The following is a 15,478-nucleotide window of genomic DNA, read 5'->3' as shown; positions in this document are numbered from 1 at the left end:
GACGGGCATTGAGGAGGGCATCTGTTGGGATGAGCACTGGGTGTTGTAAGGAATCCAATTTGACAATAAATTTCATATTAAAAAAACTTATATTCAGAGAGGATATAATTATACATAAACAAAATCCAACATATGCATTAATTTCTTAAATTATGTAGAAAACAAAATGTACAGTTATGAACCAAAGTTGCAATAATACTGGCTTTTAGATGATCTGCCCTTTTTTTTTTTTTTTTTTTAATGTTTGTTTATTTTTGAGAGACAGAGACAGAGCACAAGCGGGGAAGGCAGAGAGAGGAAGACACAGAATCCAAAGCAGGCTCCAGGCTCCAAGCTGGCAGCAAGGAGTCTGATGCAGAGTTCAAACTCATGAGTCTCAAGATCATGGCCTGAGCTGAAGTCAGATGCCAACTGACTGAGCCACCCAGGCACTCCATAGACTAACTGCTTTTTAAAAAATCTATTACTCTTAAATCAGGTAGAAAACAAAGAGTAGAATTATATTTTTCTCTAAAAAATTTTTTTAAGTGCTTATTTATTTTTGAGAGAGAGAGAGAGAGAGAGAGAGAGAGAGAGAGAGAGAGAGAGAGAGAGTGTGTGTGTGTGTGTGCAGGGGAGGAACAGAGAGAGGGAGACACAGAATCTGAAGCACATTGCAGGTTCTGAGCTGTCAGCCCAGAGCTGGGTGTGGGGCTTGAACCCACAAACCTTGAGATTATGACCTAAGCCAAAGTCAGACACTTAACCTACTAAGCCACCCAGGTGCCCCTTGTTTTCTACATAATGTAGGAGCCTGATGCATTTTGAACAATTGTTTGTTTACGCTTTTGGACATAATGTATAAAGGTATAATTTTGTGACATCAACAACTGAAAGGAGTGGGGACAGAACTATAAAGGATCAGAGTTTTTGTATGTTACTGAAGTTAAACTGGTATAAACCCAAATTAGTGTTACAACAACTTTAGGATGTTACATGTAATCCCTATGGTAATCTCTCTCTCTCTCTCTCTCTCTCTCTCACACACACACACACACACACACACACACACACACACACACACACAGAATATACACAAAAGGAAATGAGAAAGGAACTTAAATGTTTCATTTAAAAAAATCAGCTAAACATAAAGACAGTAATGCAAGAAATGAAGGACAAAAAAGCTGTGAAGTATATAGAAAACAAATAGTAAAATGACAGAAGCAAGTCCCTCCTTATCTGCTAGCCTTAAAAGAGAAGGAGATTCTGGCATACCCTACAACATGGATGAGTCTTGGGGACTTTGTGTTGGGTGAAATAGGCCAGTCACAGGGGGACTGATACCTCTGATACCTATATGAGGTACTTAGGGTGGTAGTCAAGGTCACAGAGACAGAAGTGGAGTGGTTGTTGCCAGTGGCTGGAGGAGGGGGAAGAGGGCACTGGGGGAGTTTAGTTTAATAGGTACAGAGTTTCCAATTTTCAAGATGAAAAGCAATTCTGGAGAAGGATGGGTGGTGATACATCATTCAGTACACTGAATACCACTGAAATGTATACTTAAAAATGGTTAATATGGTAAATGTCATATGCATATTTTGCCACAATTAAACAATAGTTTAAGTGGAATCAATGCAAAGGTCCATCAACTGGTGAGTAGATAAAACAAAATATGGTATATATCCATACTACTGACTCATCGATAAAAATAAACACAATACTGATCTGTGATACAATTTGGATGAATCTGAAAGACATTATGCTAAGGGAAAGAAGTGCGATGCAAAAGAACATATGATGTGTGATTCCCTATACAGGAAATGCCCAGAACAGGCAAATCTAAGGAGACAGCAAGTAGGTTATTGATTGTCAGAAATAGGAAGTTGGTACTGCCTGCAAATAGGCATGGGAGATTTTGTGGTTTGATGGAAATGTGCTGAAACCTGATTGAAGTGATGCTTGCACAACTCTGTAAAAGTACTATAAATCACAGAATTGTATGCTTAATGGAGCGAGATATATGGTATGCAAATTATACCACAATAAAGCTGTTGAAAAACTCAAAGAATCTACAGTTTTTGTACTGAGCAAGGTTCCTGGTTAAAAAAAATCAGTTATAAAAAGCATTTCTATTTCTGTATGCAAGCAAAGATCACAAAATAAAATCAGGGAAATACTATTTATATCATAAAATATCAATTACTAAAATATACCAACTAAATCTAACAAAGATGTGTAAGACTTCTATAAAGAAATTAATACACTTTACTGAGGGTAGTAAAAAAGATGTAAACAAATGGAGAGATGCATGTCCAAAAGATTGGAATCTTTAAAACTTTAAATTATTTTAACTTGCTCCGAATTTACTTATAGACTCAATGTACTCCCAACCAAAATCTCATCACATTTCTTTATGGAATTTAAGAACACGATTTTAACATGAATAGGAAATGTCCATGGCCAAGAACAGACAAGAATTTTGAAAAATAGAACAAGAGGAGTGGTTCTATCAGATATCAAGTCACTTTTCTAATTTTGTATTTGTTTTCAAAAGTGTCCCCTAAAGCTATAATAAACAGCAATATGGTATCGACACAGGATTGGCAGACAAACAAATGAAACATAAGAAAGCTCAGAAACAGACACACACATATGAACACAAATTATGACAAAGGGGACACTGCAAAATATTGAGGAAATGACAATTTTGTCATGAAAGGTTACAGGGATGAATGGCTACCACATGGAAAAAATGGACTTCTATCTTACCCTGTACACAAAATCAATTTTAGAGTGAATAAAGACTTATCTGTGGAAGGTAAAACTATAAAACTTTTGGTAGTTAAGCTAAAAGAGAATCTTTAGAGGTCAGGATAGAAAGGGAGTTTTTAAAATAAGACACACAGTCATCATAAAACCAAAGAGATAAATATGACTCCATCAAAGTTAATAATTTCTGTTTATCAAAATGTGTCAGGAGATGGGGAAGAGAAAAATAGAAAGAAGGAAATGATAAGCCACAGAATAGGAGAAGATATTTTTGTTTTTGTTTTTTGGAGAAGATATTTGCAACATTTGAGAAAAAGTAAACAATAGAGAAATGGTTAAAAGGCTTGAAGAGACACTTCACAGAATAAAAGTTCACAAGGCCAATAAATGTAGATGTTCAACTTCAATAGAATTATGAGCTGCAAGTTAAAACTATAATGAGAAACCAATAATCATTACAGTCACACAATTTAACATATCTGACTTCACTGAGTGGAGCTGAGGACTATCAGAAATTCTTACGCTACTTGCAAAAATGTAAATAGTTACAATTATTTTGAGAAACAGTGAGGCCTTTTCTACTATGTTGAAAATATGCATTCCTATGACTCAACGATTCCATTTTTAGGAATATGCTAGAAAGAGGGATGTCTAGGTATATCAGGATATTATAGAGTAATAATAAGTTCATTATCCATTGTACTGCTAATGGACATTTGCATTTCCATTTGGAGACAATTATGAAAAATGCTACTATAAGCATTCTTGTAGCAGCTATGTATACGATCTTAAAAGCTATGATTTATTTTTGCCTGGTTTCTTTCCTTCTCCCCCACACCCCAAATGGGCCAAACTGAAAGCTTTAGGAGAGATTAGTAATTCAGCAATGAACTGGATAATGAAACTCTTGAACAGAGAAGATCAAGTGAAAATTAACTCTATGGAAACAGTTAATTCCATAACATGATTAAAGAAGAGCTCCCTGTGATATTTCTTTCTTGGATATCTATATTTTATCTTTTAGTGCCAAGATTTGTTGCATCTTAAAAAAAAGTAGCTGTGGGGCGCCTGGGTGGCTCAGTCAGTTAAGCGGCCGACTTCGGCTCAGGTCATGATCTTGCGGTCCGTGGGTTCGAGCCCCGCGTCGGGCTCTGTGCTGGCAGCACAGAGCCTGGAGCCTGTTTCAGATTCTGTGTCTCCCTCTCTCTGACCCTCCCCCGTTCATGCTCTGTCTCTCCCTGTCTCAAAAATAAATAAAACGTTAAAAAAAATTAAAAAAAAAGTAGCTGTATTTCATTATATAAACATTGCTATTATCATTAAAGATGTTATTTACTATTAATTTTTGGTTACCAATATCTTTATGTTCCAGCAAATATGTTCCTCCAAAATTGTTATTCATTACTAAGCTTTGGATCTTTTCTGCTGCAGTGTATTTCTCACCTTCAATTCTCACACCAGATCAACATTTCTAAAATCTATTGTGATTTCCAATATTTGAAAACTATATTTTGAGTAGTCAAAGAAGCCTTTTATTATCTTCATTAAGCTCATTAGGAAGAGTGTTACCAAAAGATAGATGACTTTCCAATCTAGTATCACCATGTTAATATTATCAGTATGTATTAAAGGCACTGAGTGATTATATCATATAACCACAGCTATCCCTCACATCTGTCAGAACGGCTAGCCTCAACAACACAAGATACAACAAGTGTTGGCAAGGACGTGGAGAAAAAAGAACACTTGTGAACTGCTGGTGGAAATGCAAACTGGTGCAGCCACTGTGGAAAGCAGTATGGAGGTTCCTCAAGAAGTTAAAAATAGAACTACCCTACAATCCAGCAACTGCACTACTGGGTACTTACCCAAAGAATACAAAACACTAATTCAAAGGGATACATGCACCTCTTTGTTTATAGCAGCATTATTTATAGTGGCCAAGATATGGAAGCAGCTCAAGAGTCCATCAACTAATGAATAAAGAAGATGTGGTATACATATACAATGGAATACTATTCAGCCATTAAAAGAATGAAATCTTTCCATTTACAATGGTATGGATGAAGCAGGAGAGTATACTGCTAAGTGAAATAAGTCAGAGAGAGACAAATACCATATAATTTCACTCAAGTGGAATTTAAGAAACAAAACAAATAAGCAAAGGGAAAAAAGAGAGAGAGATAGAAAACTGATGGTTAGAGGGGAAGGGGGTGGGAGTGGGGGGGGCTGGGTTAAATAAGTGATGGGACTAAGGAGTGTACTTGTCATGATAAGCATTGGGTGTTGTATGGAACTGCTGAATCACTATACAGTAGACCGGAAACTCATATATAATGCTGTATGTTAATGAACAGGAATTAAAATAAAAACTTAAAAAATAAAATGTTAACTGACAGCTGCAAAGAAAAAAAAAATAATCCCAGCTACCAAGGTTTCATGTTTTCAGATTTATTCTGCATATTTTTATAAAAAAAGTATTTTATTCAATTTCTTTTTATGATTATAGCCCATCTGGTTTAATGTCACCACTGTGTTCTCTATCTTCCTCTAAGGTAATTCAAGTCTACTCTCTTTTTCATCTTCACTTTGTTTTGATCTTTTGTGTTTACCACATGTGGGGACACATCTATTTTGTGCCCATGCCAGATCTCCGCCTCAATTTATGTTTTGGGGGAAAAATAATCTGTGGAATCATTGATTTGTCTATAATTGAAAACAACTATACAAATTTTCCTTCACACAGCACTTTACAGGTTATTTTAAAAGCATGAGTTAGAACATTTAAAATTATTTTAGGGGCACCTGAGTGGCTCAGTTGTTAAGTATCTGACCGGCTCAGGTCATGATCTCACAGTTAATGAGTTCAAGTCCTACTTGGATGAGCTAAAGCCCCACATCAGGTGAGCTCAAGCCCTGCACAAGCCCCAGGTGAACCCTGCTTCTCTCTCTCCCTCTCTTTGCCACTTGCTCACTAGCGCCCTCTCTCTCTCAAAAAAAGTGATTTTAGATGTAAGAATTCAATTTGTGGGCATTTGTTACATTCATTAAGGTGTTTACTGGTCAAATATATTTAATCCTATATGCTAAAATATAAATGTATGGAAGTTAAGATCTATAAAACTTAAAGTCTAAGATATCTTTTTAAAATTTCTATATTTTTAAAATTTATTTATTCTTGAGAGAGAGAGAGCACATGAGCAGGGGAGGGGCAGAGAGAGAGAGAGGGAGAGAATCCCAAGCAAGCACAGTCAGCATGGAGTGTGGAGCCCCGCCGAGGCTAGTGATATCAAGAGTCAGATGCTTAACTGACTGAGCCACCAAGGCTCCCCAAAAGGTATCTATAATTTTTGAAGACATTCTTTGATCTTTCTGGACTAATAAAATATCCTACCAAAAAAAAAAAAAAAAGAATAATCTTACAACTCACAGACTCCTATGTAATAATGGGACAACTCAAGGGAATCATGTAAAAATTCCTTGATAATGAGTATATAACTGGGGTGAATTATTTTTCAAAAAATCAAGTACTATTCCTGAAGTCACAAGTTGTAAAGAACCTTAACAATCTTTCTAGCCCAGATGAAAGCAATAGACGGGGTTGTGTTAAAAGTATTTTGACAGACTCAAGACAATTATATTCAACATTCTACGTGCTTCCTTTTGGCAAAGTACTTTGATACTTCAGAGAATACAAACTGAAATAAAACACATTCACTATCAATAACCTACTGGGAATAATTAGCTGGTGTGTACAAGTTACATGTATAATATAGCAAAGCCTAACACAGCCAAGAACAGTATTTTAAGGGTTTAGAGTAGGACAGAGATTACAGTAGTCATAAATATTTCTCAGTAAAACATGTGAATAGGCATAATAAATGTTTATGTGTATCTGTATACACATGCATATATGTGTGTGCACACACATATATACCTATACCATAAATAGCCTCCTGTCAGTTCAAGTCAGGTTTGCCACCAAAGTGTAGGCAGTTAACTTTGGAAAAGTCTGTTTTCGGGTTTTTTTTTCAAATTTAAAATTGCAGACAATGAATTATGGATCTGTATAAATTTTTCAAAGTCTAGAGTTTCCTCATGTGTAAAATGGAGAGTGTGATGGTTAATTTTATGTGTCAATTTGTCTGGGCCATGGTGCCCAGATGTTTAATCAAGCATTATTCTGGATGTGTCTGTGAGAGTGTTTTAGGTAAAATTTACATTTAAATCACTGGACTTGGAATAAAGCAGAATACCTTTCATGATGTGGGTGGGCCCCATACAACTAGTTGATGGCCTCATAGAACAAAAAGCTGACTTCCCCCAAGCAAGAGGAAATTCTGCAGTAGACCACTTTTGGACTTGAATGGTAACAATGGCTCTTCAGGTCTCCAGCCTGAATGTCTCTGGACTCAAACTGCAACCTGCAACTATTTCCTGAGTCTCTGGTTTGTCAGTTTTCTCCATCAAAAAAACTTTACATACCTTATCCTTTATAGGCACTTGATTATATAGGTGATAATTTAAGTAACTGTTTTGCCATTGCATAGCATGGATTACCAGTGTACCCTTTACCAGTGGCCTTTAAATCTAATCAAAGCAGAGAATCAATTCCAGATAATCCAGATCCAGTTGGAGTACCCATTCATGAGGTTATATTCTTCTGGAACTACTTCTGTAATTGAAACCAATTCCTATATGTATCAGGGTTTATTCAGGAAAACAGAGCTACACTGAGTGATACAGAATATGGGATTTATTTTGGGAATTAGGTGTGACACACTTGTGGGAGCTGGTAGAAAAGCCAATGCAATGCAGTTGTTTCTGCGTCTGGTGTTAAGTCCAAAGTCACTATGGGTCAGCTAAACTAGATGTCATGAAGAAAAGCTAGATATGAACGGAAGCAACTATAAGGACAAACTAGAATCCTGTTTTCATTTATCTCTCACCATCTCCAACTACTGCTGTAGATGACCTACAGGAGAAGCTGGTGCCCTTTCCCATGCATCTACACGTTTAAAAGGAGTCTGTTACACATCCATATATACATCCTCTTGGCCTTCGTCTAAGGGACCTGTGAAGAGTTAGCAGGGTGACCATGCAGTGGGGAAAAAGAAATCCAGGACATTTTCAGTATTACTGAGCAAGGCTGCTGAAAAAATTCTACAGATCCCAAATACCACTGTGGTCACTAACCAGGAGAGGTCTATGCAGATCAGGTCATCAATGAAGTCTTCGCTTAAGTTGTCTCACAATGGGCCTAGTGTGTCTACAATCCTACTCTGTGGTTATTTCCCTGGTTCTGGGATGCATAATTGGAACAGACACACTGAACAACTAAATGGCAAAATATCTACACTGGTTCTGTAAGCAGTGAAGTAAAGGCTATTATAGTAGGAAAAACCAAGTAGCATTTGAGGAAGTATAGTGAGTAAAGGAAAGGTACAATAAAAGTTTGACTTTCCACTTTATCTGTTTCCAGAATGTGCTGGTTCCACAGCATCTTCCAAAGGTGTCCAAAGCCTTTTTTTCTTTACTAAATATCATTCTGAAGTCACGGATTTTTAATATATTTGACATGTTTCAATTTATTGTAGATACTCTTTTTGATGTTCAAACTGCCCCCACATCAGCCAGAGGGTGCCTACTTAAGTTAGCTCCTGGGTACTTTTGCCATGACCCAAGTAATGTTGATACCTTCTTTACCTTTTGCTACAACAAAGTGTTTTCTAGGCTCATCTTCTACTTTTCTAACCTAGATCTATGATCAATCATTTCTTTAAAGAGTCCTGGTTTCTTTTGGGATACCTCATTGCGACAGAATACTGGTCAGTGCTTCCAGGTCCTTTTAGTGGACAGAGCCAGGAGACACATGTTTTTAAGAGTAAAACACATCATGAGTTCCCATTATATTCCCAATTTCAATTACAGTTGTAAGTTTTATTTAATTTCTTTGAGTTTCTTCTCTATTACAAAAATCTTGGTTCTTAAAGACATTTACATAATTACTCAATTGCTTTATCTCATAATTATAAGCTTCAGAATAATAATAATACCGATATTATTTCTAATGATATAACTACTAAACACAGTTTATGGTTTTTTTTACATTTCCTTTTATCCTTAGGATTTATCTCACTAGGGATATACAGTCTAATTACTGTGTTTAATGTAACTTGACATAATTTATGTGTAATTAAGCCATTAACTTCCTACACAATTAGCTCATTTGTCTAATTTTACTTTCAATTAAAAAAAAATTTTTTTAGAGTTTATTTATTTTTGAGAGAGAGAAAGACAGACAGACAGACAGAGTGTGGGTGGGGGAGGGGCAGAGAGAAAGAGGGAGACACAGAATCCGAAGCAGGCTCCAGGCTCTGAGCTATCAGCACAGAGCCCGATGTGGGGCTTGAACTTGGGAATGGTGAGATCATGACCTAGGCTGAAGTCGGACGCTCAATCAACTGAGCCACCCAGGCGCCCCTAATTTTACTTTCAATTTTTGGGTTTTTAAAAAATTTTTTGATTTAATTTAAAAAATAATTATATGAACGTTTATATAGCTTCAAACTCAAGCCAATATATCTATAAAACAAGTTTCACTCAAAGAAGTCTAGCCTTCATCCTTTGCTCCTTTCTCTTTCCTCACAGAGAACCATTTCAGTTACTGTTTTGGTCACCTCTCTTTTTTTTTTTTTTAATTTTTTTTCAATGTTTTTTATTTATTTTTGGGACAGAGAGAGACAGAGCATGAACGGGGGAGGGTCAGAGAGAGAGGGAGACACAGAATCGGAAACAGGCTCCAGGCTCCGAGCCATCAGCGCAGAGCCTGACGCGGGGCTCGAACTCACGGACCGCGAGATCGTGACCTGGCTGAAGTCGGACGCTTAACCGACTGCGCCACCCAGGTGCCCCTGGTCACCTCTCTTTTTGAGAATGTGTGCATGTGTGTATGAACATAGTGTATACGTAGCATGCTGGTATATATATGTACACACATACACAGAGACGTCCCCCTCTTAAAAGGTAGAATACTACACACACTGTATAATACTTGATTTTTTCACTTAATATATTTTGGATACTGCTCCATGTGCTAAGATTTTAACTGGGATTACAATGCATCTATAGATGACGGGGGGCGTGGGAGGGCTGTTAACAAATTTATAACATTGAGTATTCTGATCAGTTAACCTGATCTATCTAGTTAGGCCTTCCTCTATCTAGTTAGGCCTAACCTCTAGTTAGGCCTAACCTCTATCTAGTTAGGCCTTCTTTAATCATCCCGATATCATAGTTATGTAGAAGTCTTACACATTGTTAGATTTATTCTTGGGTATTTTATCTTTTTGATGCATTGTTAAGTTTACTATTATAGGTTTAATTTTGAAATATTTGTTGTAGGTATGTAGGAATACAATTGATTTTTATATATTTGCGTATTATCTATTAATTATTTTGGACTTATTACATATACAGTCACGCTATCTGTAAAGAATGACTGTTCCTTCCTTTCTAGTTTGTTTACCTTTTCATTTTCTTGCCACAGTGCACTGAAAATCAGGACTTCTGATACAAACATTAATAGAAGTGATAATAATGAACTTCTTTGTATCTTCTCAATCTTCAAAGGAAAGTTACTAACATTTTTTGCCAATAAAAATGTTTGCTTTAGAATAGATACCTTTACAAAATTAAAGAAATTCTATTTCTAGTTTGCTAAGAGATATTTTGAAAAATGATAAATGGATATCAAATATTATCAAATGCTTTTTCTGTATTGAGAAGGCCTTATAATTTTTTCTTTTTTTAAAAAATCTAATGCAGTAAATTATATTATTTATTTTCTAAGCTTTTAATAATTTTGCATTCCCAGGATAAGCCAAATTGGTAACAATTTTTTTTGTTAGTTCTTTAATGCTCTCGATAGATGTTTTCTACAATTCATCTAACTTTTTTGGTTGTGGTCTAGGGCGGGTTCAAACTGCCTAGCTCACCATTAACTGGAAGCAGAAATTCTCTTTGTCTCTTCAATTCATTCCAAATACATTTTTATTCCAGCATTCCACCAAAACTGCTCTTATCATGGTTAACAAAGACCATCAAACGGCAACAAACTAAAAGGTCCATTCTCAGTCCTCACCATATTCACCACTCAGTAGCATTTTATAAAACAACAGTTAAGAGCATATTGTCTTTACTGGCCATTCTGTTAGCTAAGTGACTTTGACTAAGTTCCTTAACCTCCCTCAGCCTCAGTTTCTCTACAGTAAAATGTAAATGATAATGTTATCCAGTTCTAGGGTTGTTGTAAAGTTTAAGTAAGTACATCTAAATCGTTTAGAACAACAACAAAAAAACACATTATGTGCTAAATAAATATCACCTATTATTATTGCTTATACTCCTGAAAAAAAAAAGATTTCTTTTTTAACCATTCTTTCATGATTCTTATTTCTCTGGATATTCTTTCTCAGTCTCTTTCAGACTTTCAGACTCTTTCAGTCTCAGTCTTCATCTCTCCAGAATATAACTTTTGGAACTTAGTCTTCTGACAGCTTAATTTCTCTACCTAGACTTCCTTTCTACACAATATTATCCCATGACTTTAAAAATCACGTATATGTTAATGAGTCCCACAATTATAGCTTCTGTTGCAATCTCTTCCCTGAACTTCAAACTTACAGACTCTACTGACTAGTTAATATCTCGATTTAAATGTCTTCTAGGCAGCACATATTTAACATGGTTCAAACAAACTTTTTAAAATGATTTCCAACCCTTCAAAACCTAATCCAAGTTAGAATCATTTTATATGCCAATTATTACAGTATTTGCCAACCTTCTCCCTTCTACCCTTGCCCCTCTAGTCTGTTCTTCAAACTTCAATCAAACTGATATGTTAAACATTTAAGCCTGATCATATCACTTTGCTCAAAGCTTTCCATAGCATCCCATCGCATTCAGCATAAAAGCTCAAGTACTTTCCGGGCAGGGGTCAGCAAACTTTCTCTTCAAGGGCCAAAGAGCAAATATTTCAGGCTTTGCAAATCAATCACATTCTGCTGCAACCACAAAATATTATATGCTATACCTATATGCAAAGAGTATTAAGATTCTAAACTGCCACGTCCAAAAAAAATCATTATATTCTGTGGAATGTGACTAAAGTTTTCAAAAATGTAGTATGAGTTTTGGTTTCTAATGCTTAATATTTTTCACAGCAGTTCAATAAATATTTGCTGAATAAAAAAATAAGATATTTTTACAAACAGATGGCAAAGACATTAAAGGTTAAATAATTTATTCTGTAAAATGTATCAAACAATTAATAGTGGACTTACTTTAGATTACTGATTCTAATCTCTGCACTTTCAGTAAGCTTCTTTGTTTCTTCTTTCCACCTATTGGCCACCTTCTGTTGAGTCACTAAGAGATGTCTCAGTTCAACAGTGGAATTTCGATTACTGTCTTCCATCTCTCTTAATTGAACTTCAAATCCATGTTCCTTTATTGAAAATTCATGTTCCATTGTACTGATCTAAGGAACAAAATGAACACATATCTTCTTTTATTTTTTTTTTCTACTGTAGGGGATACATTGATCAGTGACACTTACAAAAGCAATAACTCATTGTGGTGTTTGTGGCACAGAAATGTCTGGATGAGATATATAAAAATATGTTTACAATTTTCCTTCATCACAAATGAAGACTTATCCTGTATTGTAATTTAAATTTGGTGAAACCAGAATTATGGACAATTTTTTTTGCAACACTTTCCTCAACATCTTAAAATGCCGGCAGGAAAAAGTATACTATTTAATATAAAACTGCTCTCATTATCTACTTTCACTTTTGCTGCCAGGACCCATGGAAAATGTTCATGCTCTCAAATAACTGAGAGCTTTTTACTCAAACCATTAAAAAAAAAAAAGTTTACTAATTTATTATAAAGGGTACAACTCAGAAACAGGCAAATGGAATAGTTATATAGGGCAAGGTATGGATTTGGGGGTGTGCAGAGCCTCCACGACCTCTCCAAATGCACCATCCTCTCAGCACCTTAATGTGCTCAACTCAGAATCTCCTCAACTCACCTCATACTAAATTTCAAGTTGTCTTTTAAAGGGTTTTGTAAAGAAAGTAATATACGAGAGTTTCTTTACCACTTCAGTTATGGTATAAACAAATATTTCTTTTTCAGGAAAAAAAAAGACTATAAATAATGATTTTTCGGAATCTCATATGTAAGGATTGTCCATTATTTCCAGCTAATTTATGTCATTAGGGTAAAAATAACTTAATGCAGAATAAACATATAAGTAAATGCTTTTTGGATACTTTAGAAGCATTCTTAATTGGGGTTCAGGGAGAAAATTAAGCCCTAATGCTCTCAGGCATTCAGTGTATGTAACGAATTGCCTTCTCTTGAATGCTTCTAGAATGAAACTGTCTATACCATCCTTGAGGCAACTGACAAAACAGTCACTAGAACAATTTATTTGGTGTACTCTCAGGCCATCTTTATCTTATGATACTAAAGAAACATTATAAAGAATATTTATCTTATGATATTTTAAAGTAATGTGCTTTAAAGATCGTTACAGCTGGTATAGCTTATAGTAATTCATCAAATATGGCCACTTTCCAAAATCAAAAAAGGATGAATAAAAAGGACTCAACTTTACTCAATACCAAGGAAAACTAAACAACAGCAAAATCCATGGTTCTTGGGGTAAACTGCAAACACCCATCCTCACTACTTCTGCTAAATGCAACGTGCTTCCTAAAACTCTTAAATTTGGTTTCTCAAATAATACACAAGTAGAAATTTAAGACTTTATAAATACTGGCACTGGGAAAACAACCTTAGTTTTATTAATTCTCTATTATATTACAAGCTCCTGAGGCTCCTTGACTCCTGCTATTTTAATTTCTGTCTTATTGGATTCTGCAAATTTAGATTTGAATATGCTCCTACTCCTTCTCTGTCTCAATCTCAACCTTGCCTGGAGAAGCCATGGTTCTTATGTGTTAGGCAGAACTGTCTATTTCTGTCTTTGTCTCTCTCATATATATATTAAAAACTGATAAATGCATCTATACAGTTTTAGAAGTCTGCCTGCCTAGTTAACTCTCCATTTCTTCTTAGAAAGCTTATTTGTAATTTGATAAGCCTTGTTCTGAGGTTCTTTGTGACAACCTGGTCTTTGTCTACTTCTAACAAGCTTGTGTTGTGCTACTCTTCCCTTTTTTTTCTTTGTTTCTGTTACAATGGCTTCTCATTCTTGGCTCATTTTCACATGTAGTTCCCTTTGCCTGAAGTAATCTTACCTCTCTTGCTTGTCTTAGTTATTTCTATTTAATTTTTAAAACTTAGTTCAATTATTGCTTCTATCTAGAACCAAATCTGTTATAAGCCTCTGTTATAACCTCTGTTATAAGTTCTCTCAGTGCCCTATGTTTTTCCTAAAGAGTATTTATTAGTTTGTAAATACATGTTAAAGTTTGCCCATCTCCATGAAAAAATGACAGTTTTAAGGTTGGGGGGGGGGCGCATGTCTTCATTACATTTTCAGCACCTGAAACATAGTAAAGTTCCCAAAACACATCTGTAGACCAAATTAATGATGGCTTTTTGGTATCAAAATGTAGTCTTTAAACACATGCCAGATCCTTTAGCTGGTGAAATTCCAACTGTTAAACTGGACAGATCTGCAGCTATGGACTACAAACAACTGAGTCTCCTATAACAGAAGTCCCACTAATGGTTAAATTCAATATATTGGTAGGAAGAAAGGATTTATGGTCTCCCTTTTTTCTTTGTGCTCTTCCTCTGCAGAGAACCACTCACACAAATAGTTCTGTCATCCTTTTGTTCTCCAAAACATCAATTACTATCCTGAACTGTTAAAGATAGATAAAATGTAGCACCAGGTAGGGAAAGTCATGAATTTCCCTCTCCCCCATTATAAAAACCAAAACCCCTAAACATACACATATTGTAAAGTTATGGAAGATTAAAAAAAATTAAAAACAAATATAAGGTTTCTGTAATTGACAACTCAGAGATAACTACCTCTACTCTACCTGTTGTTTTTTATTTATGAATTTTAGAAGTTAGAGTAGTGACTACAGAATTGCAATATATATATACTTATATTTTTTCTTATTGTTTTAAAACTTAGACATAGCAATATAAAAAACATTATAAATTATTTAGAACCAATTTTTAATGATAACTCAATACAGTATTTTATAGATGTACCATCTCATTGTTCCTTCATTTCTAGTTATGAATAATGTTGCAATGGATTTTTTGAATTATGAAATATTTTACTTATTTTCTTACGAGAAAATTTTAGACTCTAAATGTGTACCATTTTTTTAAAAAAAATTAATATTTATTTTTTTTGAGAGAGACAGAGTGCAAGTGAGGGAGGGAGAGGCAGAGAGAGAGGGAGACACAGAATCTGAAGCAGGCTCCAGGCTCTGAGCTGTCAGTATAGAGCCCGATGTGGGGCTTGAACTGACAAGCCGCAGTCGATTGACCTGGGTTGAAGTTGAATGCTTAACTGACTGAGCCACCCAGGGGCCTCTAAATGTGTATCATTTTAAACTCTCAGTTGCACATTCACTCACTGATAACTATGCAATTAATTAATAGTGGCTTTAAACTTTAAAAAAGTTATTTACTAGCACTTTGTTTCCTTAGTCTGTGACTT

The 15,478-nt window shown here is 35.3% G+C and overlaps 1 protein-coding gene across 4 annotated transcripts in view; it reads right to left on the bottom strand.

The window, feature by feature from the left end:
* Positions 1–15,478, bottom strand: part of SCLT1 (sodium channel and clathrin linker 1) — a 219,091-nt gene that overhangs the window by 41,222 nt on the left and 162,391 nt on the right. For all 4 annotated transcript variants that reach the window (XR_006216773.1, XM_007091805.3, XM_042983902.1 and 1 more), the window contains one exon: positions 12,096–12,292. Coding sequence is in view for 3 of the 4 variants with exons in the window: in XM_007091805.3 (XP_007091867.1) it covers positions 12,096–12,292 (197 nt within the window). In the remaining variant the exon portion in view is untranslated. The remainder of the gene's footprint in view (positions 1–12,095; positions 12,293–15,478) is intronic.

Source organism: Panthera tigris, chromosome B1 (genome assembly GCF_018350195.1).
Source record: "Panthera tigris isolate Pti1 chromosome B1, P.tigris_Pti1_mat1.1, whole genome shotgun sequence".
Lineage (NCBI taxonomy): Eukaryota > Metazoa > Chordata > Mammalia > Carnivora > Felidae > Panthera > Panthera tigris.
The sequence above is the reverse complement of the archived record's forward strand: the minus strand, read 5'-3'. Positions and strand labels throughout refer to the sequence as shown.